The sequence below is a fragment of the Coenobita brevimanus genome, chromosome 3, assembly GCF_032717465.1.
Source record: "Coenobita brevimanus isolate Jiangsu-jjx chromosome 3, ASM3271746v2, whole genome shotgun sequence".
NCBI classification, from domain to species: Eukaryota; Metazoa; Arthropoda; class Malacostraca; order Decapoda; family Coenobitidae; genus Coenobita; species Coenobita brevimanus.
This window is the reverse complement of record NC_136956.1, coordinates 427,675-444,975: the sequence shown is the minus strand read 5'-3', so window position 1 is coordinate 444,975 and position 17,301 is coordinate 427,675. Positions and strand designations below refer to the sequence as shown.

The window sequence follows — 17,301 nt, the reverse complement described above, 5'->3', positions numbered from 1 at the left end:
ATGGTAGTGACAAGGGGCAACACTTTGTCTCCATAGGTTGGGAAGGAAGGAGTAAGGAAAAATTACCACCAAGCCACAATAAAGCAATATAGCACTGTAGGAGTAGAGGGGGGGGGGAAAAGGCAAGCAATAGGAGCTGGCAACCATCATTCACACACTGGGTGAAGTGCTGCCTAATTCTTTCTTCACCTTCATTATTCTTTTTCCTGTGTCTGCCCTCCTGTCTTCCTCTTTCTCTTATCTTTCCTGTCAATTTTTATTGCTCTTTTTACTTTTCAGGTGGCTTTACAACGAGTGACAAGCCTAATGGTTTCTGTAAGCCAGGAAACCATTTACAACGTTGGGTGGTAACCATGTAACCAACCCATACGTATTCCCTATGTATCAACAAGTGGGTTGGTGGAGGGTTAGTGCCCCTCCCCATAAAACAACTGACTCAAGACAAAAGAGCCACCCGTTACGGGATTATTGCATCAGGCTATAGACAGATAGATAAGAACATGTTAATATCAAGAACAGACACTGGAGAGAAGAGCAGAAGAGGACAGTAAGGAGAGAAAGACTGGAGACATACTTGACGCTGTTGAAAAAATAAATAAATAAATAAATAAATCACTGGGGTTTTGAAACATGGATGATTTCCACCTAACTTTTATTGTTTTCACGGAGAGGGAAGGTTACGGGTGCATCTCCTTACAAAATGCCCCGATGAGATGAAGGGTAGCCACTGCAGACAACTGGGGTCAGGTTTATAATAATAATAACAGTAAAATAATAATAATAATAATAATAATAATAATAATAATAATAAAGTAACAGGGATAATAATAATAATAATAATGAGTAATATTATTAACAGTAATTTTAAAGGCATGGGATCATTCATAATAATAATAATAATGATAATAATAATAATAATAATAATAATAATAATAACAGTAGTGTAGCAGGAATAATAAAAATAAGACTAATACTAACAATTCATTATAAAGACATGGGATCATTCAGAAAATAATAAAAAAATAATAAAGTAATAATAATAATAATAATAATGACAATGAGAATGAATACTACTAATAACAATAATAATAACAACAATTATGACACTACCACTACAACAGTACAGCCTCTCAAACCCAAAATAATCTGGTCTAAAGGCTTTATGAAAAACGGAATATTCTGGTACATCATCATCATCATCATTATTCACCATCATCATCATTATCATCATTATCCTCCTCCTTCTCATCATCATCATCCAGACCTCCTTTCCCACCCTAAGTTTGCTCAGTCCAATGAGCCACACTTCCATTCATTCATCATTCAAGCCCCTGGAATCCTGGTTCATAATAATAATAATAACCAATTATTAAAAAATATGTAAATAAATACCTTAAAGCAAAGTCAGAGAGAGAGAGAGAGAGAGAGAGAGAGAGAGAGAGAGAGAGAGAGAGAGAGAGAGTAATGAGTGACAACAACAAATCATATTTTGAAAAGAATAAAGATTTTATGAAACTGGATTTTTTGGATTTGAGTTTGTACTGAATTGCTACTACTACAAAAACAACTACTATTACTGTAATAATAATAATAATAATAATAGTATTTGTAATAATAATAATAATAATAATAATAATAATAATAACACTCCTCATTGGGCAACACTGGATTGGATGATGGATGGATGGATGATGATAATAATAATAATAATAATAATAATAATAATAATAATAATATAATAATAATAATAATAATAATAACTCAAGATAAGAATTGTGTAGATAGCCTTGTCTTATTAATTTCCAAGCAATATGGTGATCCCTAAACCCATGGAGTTCGGACATACCTTTTAAAATTTCCTTCCATCTCTACACGATCTTATTCAGCTTCAACTTTTTGACCTCGAGGTTAGAGTCATATCCTCAAGCCTAAAAATCACACAGGAATGCCAGTGGTTATTAGATACGGTTAGCCTGCATCCTGTACTTCAAAACGCAGACAGCAACCATACATGAAGGCCAAATACATTCCATCACCATCATCTATCTATCTATCTATTGCCAGACGCCTTAATCCCATACGAGGTGGCCACAAACAAATCGCCTCCATGTCACCCTGTTCCCCGCCATTTCATTGCCCTGCTCGCAGCTCACATCCTCCTCTCTCATATACCTCTCAACTCCATCCCTCCATCTCATCCTTGGCCTCCCCCTCCCTCTCCCCCCTCCACCTCACTCACATACACTCTCCTCATCAGTCTCTTGCTCTCCATTCTCTCCACATGGCCAAACCGTCATGAACTTCAGAAATCCATCGTACCAAATCTCAGGTCTGAATCCCACTCTGAGATTTGAGGCTTACGTATCCACAGCCTCCATGACCTGCTATGACACGGGACACCATTCCTGGATCAGATATAGGACTGTAATACCATACCCTTCTTCACACTAACTTGGCCCAGAATTTTGACCCTCCATTTTGAACACCGAGCAGTGATAAGAAACTGACACTAGATTATGATGCTAGGTGTCATGTGCAAAGGATTTAAAGCCGTGAGTAGCTGTGTCTTTTTCAATCACTGACCTGTGTGAGACAAGATGCAAAGACGAGAATCCGGGCCAAGTTGGAGTGAAAGGACTATAGATGCCAGGGAGAGTTGGTTAACATTTCATCCTCGGTGATATGCTTTGTCTATTACACCTCTTTTCCCTCTTGTGAGTTACCAAGGCAACTAGGTAGATAGTAAAAATAAATGAATATTATAACTGACTATCAAGCTGTAAGACATGATAAAGTACAAAGAAAACAGTGCCATGAAGACTCCTATGCCACTCATAATACACCTCATAACCATGTGGCAACAGCAAGAACAAACTAACACGGACATCACCAGGATTCAGGGTGTTAAATTATCTCTATCTTTTTACATTAACAACTTTATATGCAGTTATGGTGCTGGAGAGAGGCCTTCATGTGGTGGGACTGATGTAGCCCAGTAGCTCAATGCCTGGTTATGTAAACATCCCTCAACTACTTCCTCTCCCCTACAGGAAGGACGGTGGTCTCCAGAAGGACAACTACAGCCTGCAGTCCACTGGGTTTACATCCATATAAGCCTGGGGCCACTACAACAACTTGATCAATGGCTATACATTCTATTTCCATCATTGTTGCATTACACTTGCTCATTCTGATGGTAACTTCTCGGTCCAACTCCCTCTTTGTTCATTACCACTAACTCATAACTGAGTTGATGTTGTTGCAGACCCAGGCTCATATGAATGTGAACCCAGTGGATTGTAAGCAGTACTTTTTCAGCAGTCCACCATCCTCCTGTCTGGGAATTATAAAGAACTTGTAGGGCATAAAACTAAGCAGTGAAGCCACTTGGTTAAATCAGTACCACAGCATAAATGCATCTCTCTCTACCATCTCCAGTTCCTAAAACAATCATTCATACTTGGAATGTTACAGTTTCCACTTCACTTATACAAGGTGGTCCATACATTGATGCTCTGAGCTCGGTCAAAGTTATCAATGTCTACACAGCATTAATTAATCATCTCGTACTCCCAAAGCCAAATCATGCCCACACCAGCAAGCTGAGCCATCCCAGGAACACACCAATGCCTCCAGGGGTGTCTGTAGTGAGGTGCTATTTAGGGGCCATCTCATTTTATATACAAACATACTGAATTAACTCTGGCCAGAGGAGACATACTGTGTGCTCCTCTGATGATGCATCTGTACAGGGCTTGTGCATGTGCTGCAGAGGGACACCTTCATGTGGTGGCACTGATATGAGTGGGTAGCTCCACTGCCCAGTTGAACAAATGTCCATCAAATCCCCCCCATCCCTGTAAATGGAGACTGGTGGACTGAAAGTGAAGGGCAACTGCTGGCTGCAGTCCACTGGGCTCTTGTTGCAGATGAACCTCAGCCCACAAGGATAACAACAATAATACAGCAGAAAGAATGAACTTTATACATCATATGAAATACACTATCAATTTTGAAATATCTGTCTGAGGAAAGAATGTGCAAAGCAACAATGCTCATTGTGAAACCATCCACCATCTGGTTCCAGATACTTAAAGCGAGTGTACAACCAACATTAACACATGTGATAAGTTATTTGGAAAGCTGGAAAAAAGCCCGTGATTTCTCTGACTTGTATGATGTCCTCTCTGTACAAACGTAAGGCCACATCCATAGCAACTACATTCTGGTGTAGGTGAGAGTTCTGCACCACTCTAACCCACAAAATTCTTTCCCACACTCACCTGCATCCAGTGGGGCAACTTGTATGGGTTAGTGTAGTATAAAGCGCAAACTCATGCTAGCAAGCATTTACTGTGGCAAAAAATACAATATTGGTTCTCTGTGAGTTAAAGTCACAAAAGTTTTATTGCTTGCCTAACTGCTCATGTAATGCCACTCAGGGGCCAGCAACTTGATACTTTTGCCTTAAAAGTCTGGAATACGAAGCCCATCCTCAGGCCCCTATGGTCCTGATGAGGCAAGACTGGACAGGATGATGGATGGATGGTACTGTAGTAATGCAAGTACTGTCATTTCATTTGGGTGCCACAGAGGGATGCTTTCATGTGGTGACACCAATATGACTAGGTGGTTCCAATGCCTGGCTATACAACTGTCTTTTAACTCCTCTCCTTTCCCCCCCCACAAAGAGGATGGTGGACCGCATGAGGGGGGGCAACTTCAGCCTGCAGTCCACCAAGCTCACATCCACATGAGCCTGGGGTCATAAGAACAACAGCATCTCATTTGTATATAACTTTCATTGATTTACTGGTCACTGTGTCAGGACTGGGCACCCACCCTACCCTTACCCCTTCACTTTCATTCCTGTCATCCCCACAAACAATTTTCACCAGCTAAGTGCACACGTCTCACAGTACAGGGATGAAGGGGTAGTTTTAGTCTAAGTGCTATGCAGATTTCTTAACATTTCTTCCTTAGCAACTCATTGTTCTCATTACACGTTAATATCCTCATGTATGTTACTCATGCCAAGTGTGTCAATGCTACTGTGATAATGTAGTAGATGGGTGGCTACCAACGACTCTGGGAGGTACTACCATGAGAGTGAAATTTGAAGCTTAGTAAGGAGACACACAATCACCATTTTAGGTAGGAGGCATTCAGTAATCTTTCGTCTGTCTGTATAGAGACAAAGCCCAAGCTGAAGCTATCTACCTATCTATTGCCAGACGCCCTAAGCATGTAAGGGGTGGCTACAAACAAATCATCTCCATGTCGCCCTGTTCCCTGCCATTTCATTGCTCTGCTCCCAGCTCACACCCCCCTCTCTCATATACCTCTTCACTCCAGCCCACCATCTCATCCTTGGACCAAGCTGAAACTCTCTCAAAATTACCAATCATTTAACACATCTTGTTTCTTCTTCCCAACAGCTTCCATCAATTATTGGGAGGTAACTAGCTGGTTCTGGCACTTGGTTTTGCTTACAGCCCATGGAAAACATTAGCTGCATCATGGCCAACCTCAGCATGGGGATTCCTTGAGAGGGAACATGGCATTAATGTCTATCGGATACATTTATATGAAGCTACAGAATGTGGTGAATGTTTTTGGTGCATCCGATAAGGCCAGGATTCTAGGGGCTTGAGTGATGAGTGAATGGATGTGTGGCCAACTGGACTGGGCAAATTTAGGCTGTCTGGATGTTACTACTCCTCATCCTGCCCTGGGGTGGGATAGGAGGTCCTGATAATAATGATGATGATGATGATTAAAAAAACAACTTGTAAGAGAATGTTAAGTGGTTTATTCTGCATATTATTCCTTAACATCCTCCTGTGTGCTATTGATGCAAGTGACAGGGTGGCCCATACATAACACTCCTCTTCCACTCCACCTGGTGATTTCTTGTGTGTCTGGGGGAGGGTTCAGTCAGCACTATTAATGTCCTCCCTGCCTCATTTATTTACCCACTACTCCCACTGCACACCCTATACCCACACCAGCAGACTGTGCCATCCCCAGAACACATACATTACCATCAGATGAGTTTCTAGTGGAGTGCTACACATGAACCACCCGGCAGGCTGAAATTAAAACATTTTCATTCATCCATCCATAATCCAATCCTGTGTTGCCCCATGAGGGGCAGAGGGGCCCAGGAGTAGGCAAGTTGGTCCTGACATTTAAGATGAGAGTGACCAGCCTCACTCATCCCTGAGTGGCATTACATGAGCAATATACCCCAACCACCCCTTGGATATAAACCTGCATCGGCTCAATCCGATTGGAGCGCCTTAATTACCCACTAAACCACCAGGCGTCATAATTTGGTTATATGGTTACCACCCAGCACAGTAAATGGTTTCCTGGTGTACAGGAAACCATTTGGCTTGTCACTCAGTGTAGAGTCACCCATAGGCAGAAGGAAGAGGAAAGAATAAAGGAAAGAAAGACAGAAAAGGAGGGAAGGAAGGAAGAAAGGAAAGGGTAGGCACTTGAGAGTAGCACTATATCGAATGAGTGGATGGTGAGTGCCCCCACCTACCACCTGCAAAGAGAAGAGGTGTAATATGGAAAATAAATCAGTAAAGAACATGGATTAAAGGGGAACTCATGTATCAAGGTCAGATACAAAGAGCACGCTGTGGAAGGCCAATCAAATTTCTTAGAGCATTGGTGTGGAGCATCGTAACCCACCAGATGCCATACTTCTGAGAGAGGCTTTCTGTTACTCATATACCTTTTATACTGACTAGTAGTAGTAGTAGAGTAGTAGTAGAGTAGTAGAGTAGTAGTAGTAGTAATAAAGTAGTAACAGAAGTATGAGTAGTTGCAACCCCAGGCTAATCTAAAGGTAAACCCAGTAGAGTGCAGGCCAAACCCGCCCTTCATCCATGGTCCACCAACCCCAATTCAAGCGAGAGGGAGGGAATGGAGGGATGTTCCTAAAATCAGGCAGCTTCACACACCAGTGCCACCACATGAGGGCACCCTGCTACAGCACCATTACATCTACACCGATTGCATAAATAACATACACATCTTAACATACCAGATACAAAAATAAACTGGTAAGGAAGGGGTGCTTGGGCCTTCTTGAATACAGAGGGCGCAGGTGGAGAGTCTGAGCCCACTAGACCTCGAGTGCCTTGGTTCCCTCAGGCATCAAGGTCAGACACAAATAGCATGCTGCGCGGTGGCAATCGGAATTCTTGGAAGGTCGGGGGAGGTGGCTGGCCTGGCCGAGGCTCACAGGGCACCACACGGCGAGGGAAGTTGCTCGTCACTTGGAACCTGTTGGAAACTTATCACCTTAATACACCTAATGGAGTTGAGAGGTGTATGACAGACAGGGAGGTGTGAATTGGAGGGAGGGCATTGAAATGGCAGGGGACAAGACAACAAAGGTGATTTGTTTGTGGCCACCCCTTATGGGATTAAGGCGAGTGGCTATAGATAGACAGATAGAAACATAGATAGATAGATGGACAGAGAGATAGACAGATATATAGATAGATAGGGAACACATGCACAAATGACACAAAGTTTCCTCGTACGTCTCCCATATTGATGCCAAGGTACAGCTAATGTTTTCTATGAGGTGGAAGCCAAACAAAGAACCAAAACCCAGACAATTACTTCCCAACAGCTCCAGGATACTGTTGGAAATAATAATAATAATAATAATAATGATAATAATAATAATCCAGAATATATTATAGACTTTGTAACACTGTGATAAGCTCAGTCTGGATACTGACTCAGTGTACTTGTGGCTAAATTGTAAAATCAAGTAAAAAAATATATATATATATTTTGGAGGCAAATGTTTATGAGGAAGTGGGTCAGGATTCCAGGAACTTGAAGAGTCAGCAAGTGAGAGTGTGGGCTATTTATCTGGGAGGGGGTAGTGAGCTGGGGGGAGGGCAGTCAAATGGTGGGTGACACAGAGACTTGGGGGTGTTTTGTCTGCAGCCACCCTTTGCGGGATTAGGGCGTTGGGCTATAGGTAAATAGAAAGACAGATTTTTTACTAGTTTCTCCTTCGATCAGGCTTTTTTCTTCTTCTCTGGATCCTGCTTCACCCCATCCATAGGCGGGAAAAGAGGTCTGGCTGATGATGATGATGAAGATGAAACAAAAAGAATGAGTTACCAAGACTGACGTGAGTGAACTTGCCAGGAATTTTCAAGAATGCTGAGGTATTTGTTGAGAGTAAGTGGCAGGATATGTAACAGCAAAGTGTAGCCAGTGTGTAAAGAGAATGGATTGCATTGGGATAAATCTCTCTCTCTTAACTTATCAATCCACCCCTCTCTCTAACTTGTCAATCCCCCCTCCTCTCTTCTGTTCTGTTTTCCTCCCTTATCAATTCTGACTCTCTGTTTCTCTCTCATCTATTCTACTCTCCTCTCTCAGCATATCCATTCCCCCTTCCTCTCTCTGTCAATAGCAATGACAGAAACAGTTCAAATTACCTGTCAGGGGAGTGTGGATGGCAGAATATGTAGTAGTATAGTGCAGCCAGCGAGTCTGTGTTCAGGAATCGTCGCTCCAGCCTTGTACCCTGTGGCAGCTTCACCGAGATGTGGATCACCCCTGGCGCACCTTCATCCGGTTCCTGTACAAACCCATCATGCCATTAACTTACTATGCTCTGGTCACTCTAACTTGGCTTAAAATTGCCATCTTTCCATCATGCATGCTAAGAACTAACCATCATCCAATTACTTTACTACACTCTCTGATCACTCTATCTACTATACTACACTCTCTGATCACTCTATCTACTACCAGACTCTTCAGTCCCATCAGGGGTGGCCACAAACAAATCGCCTCCACATTGCCCTGTTCTCTTTCATGTGGCTGCCCTCCCTACCACCCACACTCCCTCCCTCGTATATCTCTCTCTCCATTCTATCCCTCCATCTCAACTTTGGTTTCCCCTTCCACCTCATTCACATACATTCTTCTAGTCAGTCCCTCACTCTCCAACTCTCCACATGGCCAAACTATCTCAGTATTTTTCTCATACCACTTTCAATCACATCCACACCACAACACTCCTTTACTTCCTCATTTGTCTGTCTGTCATTCCATGGAACTCCAGGTTTATAGCCACATGAGCCTCAGGTTGCAGCTACTATTACTACTACTACTAAATAACATACTACTACTACTAATAATAATAATAATAATACCCTTTTAATACTAGAGGCCTTTTGTATATTGAATAAACTAATCCAGACTCAGACAGAATGAGTAAAAAAGGATACATATGTTGATTTCAAGGGCTTAAAGGCCATACAGTACATACATATACATATATACATACATACATACTTACTTACATACATATACATAGGCTACATGCTTTTGAACATTTGTCATCTCCATGTTTTACAACAGGTTTGAATATGACTGTGGTGATATCCGAACACACGCACACACACACACACACACACACACAAACTCTGGCTCTCTCTAACCTGCGGCACGCGGTCCACCCACTCCACTTTAAGCCTCCTAATGTTGTCTCTCTCTCTCTGCTGGTCTTCCTCCCTCTGCCTCTCCTCCTCCACCCTCCGCTGGGCCTCTTCCCTCTCCATCTGCCTCCGCCGTTCCTTCTCCTGATCCGCCCGCAGGCTCTGCTGGTAGTCCTCATCCTGCTGGAGTCTCAGAGCCGCCGTCAGCTCACGTTCCTGCCTGTGTAGGGTTTTTCATTTTAATATAGAGAAAAGAAAATCTCTCTCCCTCTATACTTGAACATTCTTAACCCTTCAAAATGACAAGGTCAGTTTGATTCTTGCTACTTCCAGGCAACTATTTGTAGCTTAAAAGAATCCAAGAGTGAGTTTGAGACAATAAAACTGTTATAAAAAAAATAAAAAAAAACAATGGCTCTCTCTTTACGTATCTAAGATGAACATATGAAAGCCATAGTAACCTCCTCTCCCTCCTTTCTCTCTTTCCACCATACACCATATCTTATCACACCACCACCAAATACTCTCTCTCTCTCTATCTCTATCTCTCCCCCACAACATACTGGTATCACTCTACCCTTGCCACCACCTCTCTCTCTCTCTCTCTCTCTCTCTCAACATACCTCTCTGCCCGTGCCACCACCAGATGTGCTTCATTCTCCCTCACAATGCCCTGCAGCCGTTGCATCAAACTTGCAGGCTCTGTGGGACCTTCCAGCCTGCCCACCACTGCCATCCGCCCATCCCGCAGCACCACAAGGGCCAGGAACGGGTAGGAGTTCTCTCTCAGGGCCTGGGAGACACGGTAGCCCTCGGGTGAAGTCACCGAGCATCCCCAGAACACCATCGTGCTGTTTATGTACTCCACTAGGCCGGGGTCCGATAAGCTGTTTCTGTGCAGAGTGATGGATGCAGGTTAGGAGAGTCTTTTTTATTTTTTTATGTATGGAAGAAGGAACCAAAGGCCAGGAGCCAGTAAGAGTGTTCCCTCCAAGAAAAAAACAAAAACAAGATAACAGGAAGCCAAATTCAAGATTCGCCCATTTTGAGATTACAGTCATTGCTTGTGCTGGGACAGATGACTACCAGTTACCTGTGGATACTTGGTCTGGTCAGGTTTACTCTGGTCAGGTCAGGTAAGGCTACACTAGATAACACTAAGTTAGGATAAGTTAAGTTAGACAGCTGTAGTTAGGTTCAGAGTAGGTTAGGGCAGGCTAGGGTAGGGTAGGTTAAGTTGGGATAGGATCAGATGGATTTGGTCAGGTTTACTGGTTCTGTGAGAGTAAATGGACAAAGATTAGGTTAGGCTATTATAGATCAGGCCAGACTAGGTTTGGTCAGGCCTGTTTGTACAGTATATAGCAATGATAAACTAACAAATAGTGCACTGGTGTATCAATATACTAAAGGTACATCACAAATTCTCAGGTCTGCAAATCCACTTTCTAGAGCATTTTTTCATGCAGAAAAGGGATTGTCTGCTGATAGCAAGAACAAACCATGAACATCATCATCATCACTAACCTGCACAGGTCAGGGATGTGCCAATGGTCATGCCAGTAGAACATCATTGGATAATAATGATAATTTGTAGACAGTAAAATGAGCATGGAGCCTCATGAACAAGAATAAAATATAGCACGTCCTCATTTTACAGTGTAGACGTGTTTGAATAAATCTACTGCATAACGATATATCACATCTCATCAATTATAACACAGGCTCAATGGGGATATGTTTATGGCCAAGGGTTAACCACCCACAAAAGTCTAAAACAAAGTCTGCAACTCACCTAAACTGTTTTTATTTCACTTGCTGCTGAACACCACAGATAAATCTAAAAATTCATTTGCAACTTACTTAGCTAGTAAAAATTTCACTTCCCTGCACTTCACCTGCTGCCTGAACTCCAACATTACACTTCTGTTCCACCACTGACACAAACACACCTGACAGTGTTCATAGGCCATCTTGGAACAAACAAATGACTATAAAACTTGCTTGTCGGTGATCATACAGTACACTTGCTATAGCAGCACTTATGCCCATTATATGTTGTGGATAAAAAATGACACCTTTCATAATATACTGCACTACATGGTTAACTACCTATATTTTGCAGTACACATTCAAGAAAATGTAATATTTATAGGCAGACCATCAATACCTTCATTTTTCACTAAGTTCATCCGCTGACTGTCTAAGTTTTCAGAGCTTTGTCTACCTCCTGACTGTTCATCTTAGCCTGTCCTGCTGCATAACTAGCTACATGCACCTGTGACTGTTTGTTTATTCTCTTGTAGTGTACCATTACCAAGGTCACTCACCATATCAAGATGTCTAATTGTCCAGCCACCACCATCATCATCATCATCATCACCACTAACCTGCAGAAGTCTGGGGTGTGCTGATGATCTCGACAGTGAAGATAAACGAGGAGAAACTTAAGCTCAGCCTTGGCGTGAGAGAGAGCCTGAGAGTACGATCCTTGAAAGAATGCAGGATGTTGTGGCCCGAATTCTGTCTCGTACTCACTGATGAAGGCTAGGACGTCACCCAGGGGATCTGTTACTGTGGGGAAGTGAGAGAGTGAGTGAGAAAATATGTGCAAGAAAGTGTGCAAGAAAGTGAGAGTGAGTGAAAGTATGTAAGAAAGTGAAAGTTTGCAAGAAAGTGAGTCTGTGTGAAAGAAAGTGAGAGTTAGTGTGCAAGAAAGAGTGAAAGTTTGCAAGAAAGTGAGTGACAGAAAGTGAGAGAGTGAGTGAGAGACTGTGTGCAAGATAGTGAGGGGGTGAGAGAGCCTGGGGCCAGCCTCTGTGCCATCACCACTAATGAGGGCCAGAATGTCACCCAGGGGATCTGTTACTTCGAGACTGTGTGTGACAGTAATAAGTGAGAGAATGAATGAAAGAATGAATGAATAATAATAATAATAATAATAATAATAATAAAATAATAATAATAATAATAATAATCCATCCATCCATCATCCAATCCTATGTCACCCCACAAGGAGTATAGGAGCCCAGGGCTAGGCAAGTTAGTCCCGGCATTTAAGATGAAAGTGAATAATAATAATAATAATCGCCATCATCATCAGTAATAATATAATAATAATAATAATAATAATAATAATACCACAGCAATCACCATCATCATCCTGCTTCTTTTTTCCAGTCACAGGGATGATGAGGTGGAGTTCAGAAATCAAGGAAAAAGACAATAAGTAATAATAATAATAAATAATGATAATAATAATAATAACTGCAATAATGAAACTCCAAACATCATCCACACAAGAGAGGATTATTGGTGATGGTACTAACACTCTCAGGCTTGTAACTCATTCCTGGCTGAACAAAATAATCTAGCAGCATCAAGGATAGAATGGTTACTAAAGTTGTCCTGATCATGAAAGAAGCGGTGATGGAATGAACACTCCAAGGATGCTACAACTCACTGTCAGCTTAAGAAAATAATCTGGTATTAGCCGATATAAAATTCTGAACGGTAAGTGACCATGAGAGGGTTAATACTGGGATGAATAACTACATGTGCATCTGTAGGGGTAGACAAGGCAGTATGACACCACACAAAACCTTTTAGTTCATTAGAATCAAAACTATCACTCTCATCTTAAATGTCAGGACCAACTTCACTAGCCCAGGGCTCCTACGCTCCTCATGGGGCAATGTAGGACTGGATAATGGATGGATGGAGATTCTATGCTACGCTACACTAAGCTATCTTAAACTTTAAAAAGGATGAAGTTGGGCATTTTTAAGACATTAAAGGGGAAGGCCCAGGGTACTAACCTGTAAGTCAAGAATGTGTCAATAGGATGCCCTTCCATCAAAAGCTCACACACTGGAACCTTAGGCATTACTGGCTTAACCAAACCTAAGCTAAATTAAATTAGGCTAAGCTGAACTGACCTATGCTAAGCTATGCTAAGTTAGTCTAACCAAACTTAAGCTAAATATTATTATTTGAAGATAAAATACTTACGTCTTCGTGGGTAGGGGTAGATGATGCGGTAGACGAAGAGCAAAATGGATGAGAGTGAAGAGAGTGTGAAGCGGAAAGGTAGGGTGAACAGGTAGTAGCCCCACCCCAGCACGCTGTACCGGGCAAACAGGGTGGACAGAATTCCTCCACCACTGCCACCGCCACCACCTCCAACACCACTGTTGCCACCACCACCGACACCACTCCTGCCTCCTCCTGTACAAGAGGAAGAATGTTTAAGTAAAGTCACTTTTCTTGTGTAAATCTAGTGTTACAAATCAGTATTCACGATGGACACATGGCAAGTTTAGGCCAAGTCGAAGTGAAAAGAGTTTACCTGTATCCTCGCTAGTCCTTCTTCTGGCCCCCACCACATCCTCTGAACCCTCCTGGCTCCTCCCCTCCCCCCCACTTCCCTCTCCTCCTCCTCCTCCTCCACTCCCTCCTCCTCGGTCCACCATCTCCTGCCAGTTCTCACTGCGGCTCCCCTGAAAAAAGAAAAAAAAAAAATGCAAGTCAATAAATAAAATACAAATCATCATCCAGACCTCTTTTTCCCACCAATGGACCCGGGTGAAGTACTACAACAACAACATTACTAACAATGGTAAGAGGCAATCACAGGCGGCAGATCCGGCCAGTTATATACGTGCCACCTGGTTAAGGCATTCCTCTCATGCACGTGCCATGGAGTGAATGGGCTACTGAGTGACCCTGACCTTGTCTATGGCAGTACTGGTGGTAACTGTAGCCCCTGTGGACTGCAGGCTGAAGCTCTCCTCCTCTACAACCCACCATCCTCCTTTTACATAACAGGTCAACTCTGTCTTCCTCTGTCTGTATTTCCTACCACCTATGACCTCCAGTGTATTCAATGCAGTGTGTCCAGGCATCTCAAAATCACAAGATCTTGAATTTGGCTCTCTGCTATTTTAATTTTTTCTTGGAGGACAGGCTTCTGATCTTTGGTTTCTTCTTCCTTGCATTAAAGGACGCCTGCATAACCAGGTTGTGGAGCCACCCAGTTATATCAGTGCCACCACATGATGTCCTCACTATCTAGCATCACTTGTCTATTTACTGGAATATACAGTATATTACTAGGGTGGTAGATGGCGGCCACCATCATCCACTTATCTGATGTAGTGCTGCCTACATCTTACTTCACCTCTGTCTGTCTTTTTCAGAGTCTGTCCTCCTCTCTTCCTATTTCTCCCATCTTTACAGTCACTTCTTATTACTCTTCTTTAGTTTTCAGGAGGCTTTACATTGCACCAGTTTCCTTTATGCCAGGAAACCATTTACAACGCTGAGTGGTATCCACATAACCAACCCATACAGATTCCCTACATGTAAACAAGTGGGTTGGAGGAGGGTTAGTGCCCCTCCCTGTAAAACAACTAACTCAAAGACAAACAGCCACCCCCTGCGGGATTATGGCGTCTTGCTATAAACAGATAGATAGAGTAGAACGATAGATAGATACACAGATTACCGCTTTCCTGAGTACCTGTGGGGTTGGGTGTGGTGTGAGGGGTGGACTCTCCCTCAAAGCCAGATGGTCCTGAACAGCGGCTTCAAGGTCCCAAGCATGATTCTCCAGCACCGACCGAGCCTCACCTACATCCTCTGTGCCGGTTACCTCCTGCCAACAAAATGCACAAGTCAAACATTACTCTTACTCATTCTTGTATGCAACTGGTGAGAAAATAATAATAAAATAAAAATAATAATAATAATAATAACAATAGTCGAAACATCAGCTGAGTTTCTTCAGGGATACACTTTAAGCAGCAGAAGCATCACACCAATTCAGCCCATCTTCCTGATATCTTTTAAAGTCTTTGGGTTATTTTCAAGGGAGGTAAATGAACACCACGTTAAATTTCTTTCCTTATTGTTTATAGCCATGTTTATTCCACTGCATCACCTGTTTCTTGAGTGTAATGGCACACACTACCCGTTCGCCTTTTGGTACCTCTTTGTAATCTCACATTTTAACCTAACCTAACCCAGCAATTAATTTTAACCTAACCTAATCTCTCATTTTAACCTAACCTCACCTGGCAATTAATCTTAACCTAACGTAAACTCACATTTTAACCTAACATAACCTAGCAATTAATTTTAACCTAACCTATCAATGTAACCTACCCTAACTTAACCAAGATTCAAGTAAGTTCCAGCAAGTCTGCCATTAAGTACACTGGTGAGGCGTAAGGAACATGACGATAACAAGAGGAGAAAAAAGTCTACGGCAAACAATTATTTACCACCATAAACCTACCACATAAAACATACACTTACCAAATTAAATTAAAATTGCCATATTAGGTTATGCTGCCATATTAGGTCATTAAGGGTGAAACAATTAGTGACACAATGACCTTAGAGCTGATCAATGAGGAAGCCTGACATGACAGGGAACCGTCATTTACAATTTGGGTGCAAAACTGATGAGGTTGTATATTTGTTCCCTAAAAAATTCGCGCTTCTGCAACTTTTACAAACAATCATGGTAATAATTGGGTTATAGTTTGCCAAGAAGAAAGTACAAGTGTAGTTTATAAGCTCTCCTGCAGTTTCACCAAATTACCTCAGCCTATACTCTCTTCACATTAACCTGACACACTCTCAGCCTTTGTGGTAGCTTATTTCACACAACTCTTTGACAGAAAAAGGCAATTCTATGGCTCTGCATCTTCTTCTAATACAGCACTTCCTCGTGACTAGCACCATATTCTAGGGTTAATCTACTGCAATTATTCAATACCCAAGATGAGGTGGCAGTGTTTGGCCAAGTTAGATTAAAAGGAGTATAGATATATTGGGTTAGTTTATATTGGTAGGCTTGGTGGGTTAATTTGAGAGTTTAAGAACACCATATTGACCTTGAATCTCCAAAACTGTAATTTCTCATCTTAATTGTGGTGTTCCGTCGGGATGATCAAGGAAAAACTCAGAAACTTAAGCCCCTTATCAATGTCCACCTCTCCAGCCTCAGCCAGACCAACACCTTTAATATCAAGCACCTCGACCATCAAGTGGGTGATTCAGGTCCCTAATTAACCGCACAGCACCCCCGAATTGGCCATACTTGCCTGGAACTGGACAATTTTCTCCGTATGCTCTTGTGTCAGCTGCTGATTGTCGGCGGCCATGTTTGTGTATACTCGCACAGATTCTCAATTGAATATTTTTTCGGTGTCTTTAATTAAAATACTCAATATAATTCAAAATACAGGACAGTTTCATATGACGAAAATGTTCTGCGTTGTTTATGTAGAAGGATTTTTTAATATAAGTGTTTGAGGCTGCAAAAGACATTCTTGGCATAGAGGCGCGTTTTTCAAATACATCATACACCCCTCTCTCTCTCTCTCTCTCTCTCTCTCTCTCTCTCTCATAATATAATACCGTATATAGAGAGAGAGAGAGAGAGAGAGAGAGAGAGAGAGAGAGAGAGAGAGAGAGAGAGAGAGAGATTAACCATTTCATTGTTGCCTTTGGATACTAAGGAAAATTCTCTAGTTCTTTCACCTTAACTTTCCCCCTGATTTTTCGTTCTTTTGCCACTTATTTCATGTATATTAGTGGCAGAATAAGGCACTGCTAAGGCTCGAAAAACCTTTCCATAGCACGTCTTCGTGACTAGCATCAAATTCAGATGTAAATAAGAAAGTGCTACAGCTTAACATAATTTCGATAATGCTTCTTCGTGACTAGCATCATAATTCAAATGTAAGACACTGCTATGGCTCTAAATCCTTTCCATAGCACTTCTTCGTGACTAGTA

General features: G+C 42.0%; 1 protein-coding gene across 1 annotated transcript; it reads right to left on the bottom strand.

The window, feature by feature from the left end:
* Nucleotides 1-5,802: 5,802 nt before the first annotated feature.
* Nucleotides 5,803-16,666, bottom strand: Faf2 (Fas-associated factor 2). The gene is made up of 9 exons (XM_080267842.1): nucleotides 16,607-16,666; nucleotides 15,016-15,150; nucleotides 13,843-13,993; nucleotides 13,506-13,721; nucleotides 11,885-12,068; nucleotides 10,118-10,387; nucleotides 9,498-9,714; nucleotides 8,487-8,629; nucleotides 5,803-7,302 (listed from the first exon to the last, which is right to left on the bottom strand). The coding sequence occupies exons 1-9, from the start codon at nucleotides 16,664-16,666 to the stop codon at nucleotides 7,167-7,169; spliced, it is 1,512 nt and encodes a 503-aa protein (XP_080123968.1). The 3' UTR covers nucleotides 5,803-7,166.
* Between the last annotated feature and the right edge of the window lie 635 nt (nucleotides 16,667-17,301).